Here is a 12,039-nt window from a genome sequence, read left to right on the forward strand (position 1 = left end):
GCTGAGAGCACCCGATGGCCAGCCCTGGTACTGCAGCCCACAAGGCAGGTGAGTCCCACCATTATTGGCAAGTCCATTCCTGACAACGACTTTTGGTGTGAATTGATGCAGAGTTTCATGCCATGCTTGTGTAATCTTCCTGTAATGTCGGATCCAAATCACATCAATATAGATGAGGGTCTGACTTGGTGACTTCCATGTATCCAAGTAGGATAAATGTCGACTTGAAGTAGTTACAGGAACCTTTTCAAAAGTGACTTCAGTTATGCTAAATAAGACCGCTTTCATTGACTAACATGGAATTTCACATGTCATGTGACGTGGGATCTCACAAGTCAGATCCCAAGTCGCCGTAGTGTGAAAGGAGCCTAAATCATCATAGATTTCCTTTTCCAGTTACTAAATAGAACTGATTTACTTATTTATTGTATTTGTTATACGGTGATAAAATGAGTGACGTAAGATATAACCAATGAAATGATTCCTTGCAGATGAATATCTCAGCCTGGAGGGATTACAATGTGTCCTTTGCTGTGGATGAATCTCTCCAGTTTCCACCCAATGTGACGGAATATAAAATCCCCCTCCAGTATGGAACCAACTACACCATCACCCTCCGAGGATTCACATCAGCCGGAGCCGGAGAGGTCACAATCCAGAACATTGAGACTGATATTGGAGGTGAGTACACTGGCAGACATGGGAGTTGGGAGCTACAAGGGAGAAACATTACTATTTATCTATTTGAAGCAGATGTTTGATGTTGTGTCACAATGGATGATTCACCTCTGACACCAATCTGCTGCAGAGCCTTGATGATCAGCTATAGGGTATGGGGGTCATGGACAATCCCATTTATTAAGGAGACCATTTCTTTATGGGTCAATGGGAGTGTAGAGAGTGAGGGTTATTTACTAAAACTGAAGGGTTCCAAATCTGGTGCAGAGCCTTGATGATCAGCTATAGGGTATAGGTGTCATGGACAATCCAATGTATTAAGGAGACCATTCTTTATGGGTCAATGGGAGTGTAGACAGCAAGGGTTATTTACTAAACCTGAAGGGTTCCAAATCTGGTGCCGCTCTGCATAGAAGACAATCGGCTTCCAGGTTTTATTATCAAAGCTTATTTGAACAAGCTGAAGCTAGAAGCTGATTGGCTGCCATGCAGAGTTGCACCCGATTTTGTGTGCTCCAGTTTTAGTAAATCTCCCCCAATGCATCTGGAGAAGAGCTGGAGAAAAGGCTTTATAGATTTCAGAACGTCTGAAATATCCACTACCAGACTGGAGAGGGGTATTGGGTATGGACTTCTCTATTGTTGAAACTGGAAATGAATCTGCTTATGTTTTGCCTTCCCTGGTTCCTCCCTCCTCCTTGTTATCATACTAATTACATTTCACCACTTGACCTCCGGAAGGTTTTACCCCCTTCATGACCAGATATTTTTTTGCTATTCAGCACTGTGATACTTTAGCTGGTCATGCAACACCCAAATTACATTTATATAATTTTTTCATACAAATAGAGCTTTATTTTGGTGGTATTTGATCACCACTGGATTTTTTATTTGTTTTATTATATAAAAAAGACCGAAAATTTGGCAAAAAAAAAAATCTACTTTCTGTTCTGTGTCCACCAGCAGCAACACCAGGAAGTAGGTCCAGAACAGCACAAGGGGTGCCCAAACGTCCGTTTTCCACCCAATAGTCAAAACGTAATCATACTTGGCAGGATATAAAGAAGGTTCCATCTTGCAAGACTGGACACAGAAGCCACACTTAAAAATGAAACTGGATAGTGGAATCAATTAAAAATCCACAATATTGGCCCATAAGGAACCCTCTGGGGTTACACACAAAAAAGAAGAAAGCAAAGCCACGTGAACCATAGAAGGTGCACCTCCTGAGGACTAACCGGCTCAAGAGGCCCCGCTGTACTCTTCTTTTCTTTATATTCTGGCCAGTATGATACAGTTTTCTTCACCCACTCCTTGGGGTTGCTGCTGGTGAATGATCTCATCCTAACTAATATCATGTCTATATCAGTGGTGTCTTTAGGTTTTTTGCTGCCATAGGCAAGACAAAAATCAGATGCCCTCCAAGCTGAGATAGCCTGACACCTACCAACACCCCCTACCCCCCACCCAAGAGAGCCTTCCACCAACACCCCGCCCCGGAAACAAAGAGACACTCAACTTCACAGCTCCGAACATCCCAGGGAACAAGAGTCGGGCTCTGCATACACCATCAAGCATCCCACAGCCTCTTTCAGATCTCACCTGGTCCCCGTGCCGCATATGTCCCTTCTTCCTGGAGGGGGGGGGGGGGTGGTGCTGCCTGAAAAAAGAATGCTGCCCTGTTTGCCTTGTGGTAAATACACCCCTGGTCTATATGACGCCCCTGAAAAAGACTCTTACTCTTTGAGAGTTGAAATGCGTTGGCCTTATTCTTACAACATTATTATTATTATTATACAGTATTTATATAGCGGCAGAAGGTTTGCTCAGCGCTGTACATTATAGTGGGGGACAGTACATGAGACAATACATTAACAATACAATACACGGGGGGGTCGAGGGTCCTGCTCTTTCGAGCTTACAATCTAGGAGATATGCACTTTTCATGTGCTGAAGGTTTGTACTTTGTGGTGGTTTCATCTTTCAACTAACACACCGTGTATTTGTCATGCTGTACCATGATGACCAGATTTCTTTTGCTTCTGTTTTTATAACATACTATGAATTAATAAGATTTTTATGCTTTTAGAATAGCTGTTATTGTGCTTCAACTTTGGTCTTCAAAAAGTCCATTCCTTATTGTAAAGACTTGTGTAATATTTTTAGGATGAGGTATTTCAAAGTCAATTGACTTGATGAAGGAACTGTATGCTGATTGGGTAATGGTTTATTTCAGATCCTTGAAATCATTTACAACGTTTGATCCAAGTCTGACCTAATTATACAGGGTGCAATTTCCATATCAGAAAGCCTTAACCAGCACACAGCAGATCAGTACTGTTCCCTAATTAATAAATCTTCCTTTCCAGATCCTCCTCTTCACATGGGGACGACGATAAGTGACACCACTTTACAACTCCAACCAGTTCTCAGTCTGAATGGGCCAATCAGGTGAGGAAGTGCTTACAAATGATTGATGTGTTCCTGTAATTACAGGATCAAAGGTCAAATAAGCCCAGCCTGCAAAATGAATGAATCTATACTTCGTGTTAGGGCCCGGGTTCAAACCTAGGAACTCTGCTGTGTCTGACAATGTCTCTCCCTGTTGAGCCACCTAGAATACTGGATAGCTCCCTGAACAATTCCTTGAATGATCCTTCCTTGACCTTGTTTGTTATGAACCTTGAATCTCTTGCTCCTCCCCTGAACTTCCTTATTTAAGCCATGCCTCTGCACTTCCTCTTTGCCGGATTATTGTGCTCTCTCCAGCCAATATCTCGCTCTTGTCTCTCCTGCTGCCGTCCATAACTTTACTACCACTCGTTACCGACCTTTGGCTTGTTCCTCAACTATGCTTCTGCCTGATCCCAGCCTGTACAACTTGTTATTGACCTTTGGCTTGTTTACCGACTATGCTTCTGTTTGATCCCTACCTGCTATATATACTACTGTACCCTGGCTTCCTCACCCTTTGTGGGGCTATCCTGAGGACTGCGACCTGGAACTAACATGCAGCAAAACGCATCCCCACCATCAGGAGCTCTGGCGAATACTGGTTAGTGCTTAGGCTCCGCAGATCGGGTGAGCCCACGTCATCTGCCAGGGTGACCAGCTTGTAAACCTATCCTGCTGGTTGGTGGGAGCCTCTTTGCTGTTATAGCTACTGGTCTCCGAGCCTGACCCCTGACCGTGACACTTACCTTTCTGGAAGCCCATGTTTTGAAACTGTTGCTTTGCTGCTCCTTGACTGCTGGTATTTGACATAACAGAAGTACATAACCTCTTTTGTGCAAGAGGATGCAATGGCCATGAGGTGAGGGTCATCTCACATGACCACTGTGTCCCCCACCAGAGTCAGTGCTATATTTGGAGGCACTGCTAATATAAAATAAATAAAACTTTCTATCTAGTTACTGTTTTGTGTAAATAAAATGTGAGTGGGGATGCATTGTTGCATCTATTCCCAAGATGATCATCAGTGACATGATCGGTTTAAGTAAGAGGATAATTTAGAGATGTTTCCTAGCACTTGTTTTGAATTGTTTTGATGTTCTCCAAGGCCTCTGCTGGGATTTGGTGCTTTGGTACTATCCCATACCTGGTTGTAGGCAGAGACAACAGGAGGGCTTCCTTTATACCTGTGGACCAGACACCACTGAAGTGTAGAACAGGGAGCAGGATAGCACAGTGTGGCATGGGTGCCAGAAGTTCAATCCACAAAAGCTTCCTTCTGATGGCAGGCTTGACTGTGAGGGCTTATGCAGACTGAAAGCTGGGTCTCTGGGAGCAGATAGACCAGAAGTCATCTGATTAGGGCACTAAAACACACAGCAGGCTGAAAGCAATGTCTGTACAAGTGGTGGTTGGTAGCCAAGAAGACAGACAGTAGGCAAAGTAGTAGGCAAAGTCTTGATCAGAAGGCGAGCTATGGTTACACCAGAAACCAGAAGAGAAGAGCCATGGTCAAGATCTAGCTGGGGTCAAACCTGGAATCAGCAGAGACAAGATGTTGTCAGGAACTAACTGAGGTCAAATCGGGAATCAATAGATTCCATTGTCAGGAACTAGCCAAAGTCAAATCGGGAATCGGTAGATACAAGCATTCAGAAACTTGCCAAGATTAAACCAGGAATCAGCAGAGACCAGATGTTGTCAAGAACTAGCTGATGTCAAATCAGGAATCAGTAGAGAAAAGCCATTGTCAGGAACTAGCCAAAGTCAAATCAGGAAATCGGTAGATATAAGCTGTGACCAGAAACTTGCCAAGATTAAACCGGGAATCAGAAGAGTCAAGTTGTCATGCACCACATCCTGGGGGGAGGAGCCTAAACATGGCGGCGCCGGAGAGCACGATGTGAGTGCTCTCCGATGACCCCCGAGCAGACCACCACGAGAACCCCTATGATTTGAACTGCGGAGCCCTACCTGAGCAAGGAGGTCCCCAGGGAGAGAGATGCCGGCGCACTGAAGGGAGGAGAGAGAGAGTAGGCACGGAGCTCCAGGAGGTGGTCGCGCTGCGGAGACCAGTGATCAGCTGTCGGGTTGCCGGGGAAACGGAGCAGCGCGGCGTGATCATGTTGGTTGGCCACAAAGGAGCTCTGGGAAGCAGAGACGCCGGCCGGGTCCCTGACAAGTGCCGGGTCCCTGACAGGAGAGCGGAGATGCCGGTTCAATCCCCAAACCTGCCGTACAAGAGAGGAAAAGAGGAACAGGACACATACCCACAGGCCACAGGAGACCCTGCAGGAATCCCCCAGAGACACCAGCCAGGTGTAACGAGTGGACGGCTGAGGATCTAAGTCGACTCACTGGGTGAGTGTGTGAAGAAGGGTGAGTCCACATGTAAGAACCCATACGTAACTGATTAAGTATGCTGATCTGTGGGAAAGGACTTTAAATTGCCCATAAAGAGAGAAGGGGGATTCCCAGGGGATCTGGAAAGTCAGAATAGAAAGAAGAGGGAAAGAGAAATTATTAAATTGGCTCCAGAAGAGATGTGGGAAAAGAAAAGAAGTGTTAAATTGATAGAGACTGACTGATATCAATACCCCAATATACAGTCTAAAGTCTCCCTCTGATTAAAGAGCATAGCCTGTGCAGAAGATATGAAGAATAAAAGCGCTAAAGGAAGCAGGCTTAAAGGGTCCCAGACGGGTACAATTAAAAAATACACTTCCCATGGGAATGCGACTCCAGAAAGGGCCAATAGTGGAAATGAAAAAGGGGAAATGGAAACCACCTTGGAGAATAGCCCTAGAATGTCATTGGGCCTGAATAGTAGTAGCCAACAGTGGACAGAAAATCCAGTGAGGAAAGATCTTGAAAAGATTTACAAGTGCCAAACAAAAGAGAGATGGCCGAAATGTTTAAGGATTTGGAAAAAACTATTAAGCAAGAAATTACAAATATACGACAGGATCTAGGGCACCTGCTAATGAGAACGGAAGAAATGGAGGGAAAAATTAATAAACATACCCAATTCATTTCAGACTTAGAAAAAAGGTCCGCTATGATGAGGAATACACAGAAACAACTGCAGTATAAAATAGAAGTACAGGAGAACAGGACTAGGAGAAGCAACTTGAGGATAAGAGGAATCCCAGAAATCCTGAAAGGGGGAGAACTGCAAGAAATAGTCTGTAAAATGCTAAACTCCATTATGGACAGACCTGAAACAGAGGCAATTAAAATGGACGGAGTCTATAGATCAGGAAAGTTCCAACAAGGAAGGAAAAACCAAGAGATGTGATTGTTCAGATGCATAAATATGGAGATAAGGATGAGATTTGGAGAAGGACTAAAGGAAGAACAACTATTAAGTATGGAGATATAAATATCCAGATTTTTGCGGACTTATCGTATGAGACTTTGTGGAGAAGGAGAGCCTTGAGGCCCCTATTAGAACAGATGAGATCACGGAATGTGCAATATAGATGGGGTAACCCGGAGTGTTTAATCGGATGGAAGAACGGTGTTACAGCATATTTGAGATTTCCCGAGGACTTAAGAGACTTCTGTGACAGACTGGAATTGCAGAGAATGAGGATTAGTGGGTGGGAAACAGAGGTAGAAATAGGTAATGGGGGAAAAGAAGTATGGCAGGAAGTAGGTAGGGGGGAGGTAGCGAGGAGTTAGAGGGGATAGTGTGTTTTTTTTTTTTTTTTTATATTACTCCTATCTTTCTCTTTAAATTGCACCGCTAAGGTAAAAAAAGAATTAAAGTATATGAGGGGAATCGTGGTCGTTGGAGGGTGGGTAAGCCGTACATGGGAGGAGTTCAACCCCAAGGTTTAAAAAAATCAAAGGTGGTCTTATCACCACAAATGATTGATAGGCAATTTAAAGGCCTAATAAGGGGGGGGTTGGGGGGAGGCGGAGGGAGTAGGAGGGGGGTGGGGGGGAGGGGACTAGTGGGAGAGGGGTGGAGGGATATCGTTAGAAAGATAAGAGGGATAGGAGGGGTCCTAGGGACAAGACTGCACAATAGAATGGGGAAAAAAAACAGTGATACAAGATTTATGGAAAACTTGCGATTTATAACATATAATGTAAAAGGTTTGAACTGCCCTGGGAAGAGATTTAAAGTATTCAAGGAGTTGCAGCATAGAGAGGCGTCGGTGGTTTTTTTTTGCAGGAGACTCACCTAGAGGTCAAGTCAAATGTAAAGTTGTACTCAAGATATTACCCAACATGGTTCTATGCTGATTCCCCGATTAAGAGCTAAGGGAGTAGCAATAGGGTTTGCAAAAAACATAAGATGGGAGACTGAAGAGAGAGAAATAGATCCGGAGGGGAGATTTTTATTTTTGAAGGGTAGATTACAAGAACAGAAATGTACAATTGCGAATATTTACTGCCCAAATAAGAGACCAGAGGTATACCTGAAGGGAGTTTTGAGAAGATTGATGGCCTTTAAGGAGGGTCTTTTGATAGTGGCGGGGGATTTGAACCTTTGTATGGACCCACAAATGGACACGACCTCATCTGTGCAGAGAGAGGGAAGTAGAGCTCTGAAAATTCTGAAGGGTGTGATACATGAGTGTCAATTGGTGGATATTTGGAGAGTGACACATGGAAAAGAGAGAGATTATACATTCTTCTCTAATGCCCACGGGATGTATTCCAGATTGGACTACATATTAGTTGACCATCAACTCATAGAAATGGTGGACAAAATAGAAATAGAAGCGACGTCTCTCTCTGACCATGCTCCCGTTATATTGAAAGTGAGGTGGGGGAGATGTTCGTCCAGAGGGATAGGATGGAAGTTGAATGAGGCTCTCCTTCTGGACCAGGAGGTGGGTCAGAAAATTAGAGAAGAAATCGAAAGATTTTTTCGGGAGAATGAGACAGGTGAGGTGTCGGTGGCCACAGTATGGGAGACCCATAAGGCCTACATAAGAGGTATATTGATTGCGACTGGGGCAAAAAAGAAAAGGGAAAGAAGAGAGAAGCTTACTGGGCTGTTAAAAGAAATAAGCGATCTGGAGCAGATACATAAAAATAAAAGAACAGAAGAGATAAGAGAGAAGGTAGTAAAAAAGAAAGAAGAACTGGGGTTATTGTTGGAGGAGGAGAAGAGAAGAGTCTTTAACAAAGTTGCTAGTGAGAGATATAGATGGGCAGATAGACCAGGAAAATACCTAATGAGAGCCTTGAGAGATATGAAAAATAGGAATTATATAGAAAAAATAAGAAATCCCAAAGGAGAACTGGTTTATTCTACCAAAGAGATTACTAGGGTGTTCAAAGAATACTACAGTAAGCTGTATAATATTGCCTCCCAAGACCCAATAAATACAAGTGGTAAAGAGAGTAGAGAAAAAAGAAGAGCGTATTTTAAAAACGCAGGATTACCGAAGCTAAGTGAGGATCAATTGAATTCCTAGATATGGAAATTACGCAGGAAGAAATAAAAAGTGCATTAAAAAGTACCATAAAGGGGAAAAGCCCAGGCCCAGACGGTTATACAGTGAGGTACTATAAAAAATATAGTGACTTGTTACTACCAAAAATGGAGAAATATATGAATGCCCAGGGAGGAGAGATGGAGATGAGGTGGGAATCTTTACAGGCACATGTGGTACTAATCCAAAAGGAGGGGAAGGACGCTTCTCAATGCTCCAGTTATAGACCAATATCACTTCTGAACATCGATACAAAGTTATACGCAAAGGTCCTAGCAAATAGACTAAAAGACCTAATGCCAGAATGGATCCAGGGGGACCAGGTGGGATTTGTGCCAGGGAGAGAGGGTAGAGACAACGGTTTGAGAACTCTGTTGCTTATCCAGAAAGCTGGGAAGGGGAAAACTCCGGTGGTGGTGCTTTCGATTGATGCTGAAAAGGCATTTGATAGAGTAAACTGGAGCTTTATGATGGATACTCTGGAGACTTTAGGAGTGGGAGCAAGAATGAGAGAGTGGATAGGAAAGCTGTACAGAGAACCTTCCGCGGTTATTATGGTTAATGGGGAGAGGTCGGAAACTATAGGAATGTCAAATGGAACTAGACAGGGATGTCCACTGTCCCCATTGCTGTATGTACTGTCGTTGGAACCTTTGCTGGCAACAATTAGGAAGAATATAGATATAACAGGGGTGCAGATAGGAGGAGACGAACATAAAGTGGCGGCTTTTGCAGATGACCTGTTGTTTTATGTGGGAAATCCGAGGATAACACTTCCCAACTTAATGAAAAGTTTAAAGGAATATGGGGAGTTATCAAACCTGAAAATTAATCCAACAAAAACTGAGATTTTAAACATAAATCTTCCAAGTAGTGAAAAAGAAAAAATACAAAGAGAATTCCCTTTTATATGGAAAAATAGACAGATAAAGTACTTAGGGGTTAAATTATCGGCTTCGTATACGAACTTATACAAGTTAAATTATATCCCACTCTTAAATGAGATCAAGGAGGAACTAAGGAAAGTGGGAAGAGGCAACCCGTCTTGGATAGGGCGTATAAATCTGATAAAAATGGTAATCGTACCTAAAATCCTGTATAAATTTCAGATGGTCCCAGTTAAAATCCCGGAGGTATTCTTTAAAGTAATAAAAAAGATGCTAACAAGATATATATGGAAAAATAAAAAACCTAGAATATCATATGACTTGCTGAGCAGAAATAAGGAGAAGGGAGGATTGGGAATGCTAGATATTAAGAGGTACTATAGAGCTGCAGTCCTAGCAAGAACGTACGACTGGACACACAACCCAGAGGGGAAAAGGTGGATTAAGATTGAGAATGAATTAAGTAGAACTACCTTGAGTAAAATTATATGGGTACCAGCAAAACATAGAGGTTTAAAAGATTCCACAAGTGTTTTCACATTGAACGTTTTAAAGGTTTGGGATAAATTGCACAAATATATGAAATGGGACTTCAATTCACAATTAATATCACTTAGGAACACGGACTATTTCCCCCCAGGTAGGGAAGAGAGTATAGGAAAATGGTTAAGAAAAGAGGATATTCAACTGAGAGATATTATGAATGGACAGGAGTTGAGAACACTTAAGGATTTGGAAAAAGATAAAAGGGAATTTTTTGTTAAAATAGACGAATGGAGATACCACCAATTAAAACACTTTGTTAGAAACCTTCCGAAACCTTTGAGAATGAGAAAGGATTGGAACTCGTTTGAGAGGTTGTTGGATGCACGCGGAGATGGGAAACGGGCACAGCTAAGGTATATAAGATTCTCACGGAGTTAGACACACACACAAAGCCAATGTATATAGCAAAATGGGAAAGAGATCTGGAAATAGAGATAGATGAGGATAAACAAGGGAAAATATATAGATTAATACACGAGAATATAAGTATGAGAGAGGTGGAGGTAAATTATAAATGTTTAACGAGATGGCACATTACACCGAACGTGGAACACAGGATGAATGGGGAAAATACTCCAGAGTGCTGGAGGGGATGTGGAAAGATAGGTACCTTATATCATTTATGGTGGGAGTGTCCAATGATACAAGCCTTCTGGGAGAAAATAGTCCAATTAATTGAGATAATCACTGGGATAAAAATAGGATTGAACCCAGAGGTGTGTCTATTACATAGTACAGATCTATCAGTAAATAGATATAAGGACTCTGGTGTATGGCATTACTTGAACGCGGCAAAAGGTCTGATTCCTAGGTTTTGGCATAGACCAGAGACGCCGAGGGAGGAGGATTGGGTAGAGAGAACAAATCAGATATGTAAGATGGAGAAACTATATTATACACAAGAAGACAAGATGGGGCTATTTTATAAGAAGTGGAGAAAATTGGAAGACTTTGTAGCGAGATCTAAAAAGTAGTAATGAGAAAGAGGAGGAAGAACTTGTATATACTATTTAGGAAAAAAGTTAATAGAATTATGCAGAGTGGGAGGGTTTATAAATGGCAAATGGGGGTACTTTAGGTGGGAGGGCGGGGTTTTAGATAGGGTCCGGGGAGGTAGAGGGAATAAATTATAGGAAGAAAAGTATTAAGGGTTTGGAAAATGATTTTTTATGTATGAAAACAATGAAGAAATGTGTATATTATATCATATGGAAAATAAATAAATATTTGAATTAAAAAGAAGAGTCAAGTTGTGGTTAGGAACTTGCCGAGGTCAAACCGGGATTTAGCAGAGACAAACCATGGTCAGGAACTAGCACAGGTCAACAGCAGAGTAGGGACAAGTTCAAGGATATGCAAGGGCATCAACAATGGGGAAGCAGATTTTAGGAACAGGTTTGGAGTTCAAGTTGCAGGTAACAGCTGAAGATCATCCAGCAATTTACTAACTCAGCTCTTTTCCTTAAATTGGCCAAGACTGGGATTAGGGGTGCATGCATACATCCGTGTGCCATGACCTTGTGAATAAGAATGTCCATGGAAATTAGCCTTCTTGCATAAAATAGTGTGCACACAAATTTTTCTGATGCCATCTAGACAAGGACTTTCATATTGCTAGCCAGTCACTCTTATGTGGGAGCTCCAGAGTCTTGTGCAGAGGAGTGGTGCAGGCAGTTCAGTCTGTCTTGTTAAACTGGTTGACCACTGGTGAGTTTGTCTTGAGTGGGTTGGATCAGTATCTGACAATCAAGTGAGGTCTGTTCTACAAGGTTCTTCCTTCAGTTCTCCCTTTTGGGGAGAGGAAGAGTCAGTCTTTTCCTCTGCCCTCTCTTAGGGGAGAGATGTTTCTAGAGAGTAGGCTCATTGCCTTTTGATAGGCCCCAGGGTTGGAACAAGTGCCTTGAGGGTATTGTCCCACTATGTAGGGTGAGTGCAAAGTAATGGAGGCCTAACCCGTGCTATGGTAGAATCTACAGCAGAGACACACATGAACCTTCTGGCTGCACTGCTCTGGGAAGAAG

The 12,039-nt window shown here is 42.7% G+C and overlaps 1 protein-coding gene across 1 annotated transcript in view; it reads left to right on the forward strand.

Annotated features, from left to right (window-relative positions):
• LOC149438008 (uncharacterized) overlaps nt 1–12,039 on the forward strand; it is a 97,894-nt gene that overhangs the window by 69,623 nt on the left and 16,232 nt on the right. Inside the window, exons 5-6 of the mRNA XM_089660345.1 lie at nt 492–681; nt 3,048–3,129. Coding sequence (XP_089516471.1) covers nt 492–681; nt 3,048–3,129 — 272 coding nt within the window. The remainder of the gene's footprint in view (nt 1–491; nt 682–3,047; nt 3,130–12,039) is intronic.

This window comes from Staurois parvus, unplaced genomic scaffold (assembly GCF_062004578.1).
Source record: "Staurois parvus isolate SC_StPar_1 unplaced genomic scaffold, SC_StPar_1.0 ptg001227l, whole genome shotgun sequence".
NCBI classification, from domain to species: domain Eukaryota; kingdom Metazoa; phylum Chordata; class Amphibia; order Anura; family Ranidae; genus Staurois; species Staurois parvus.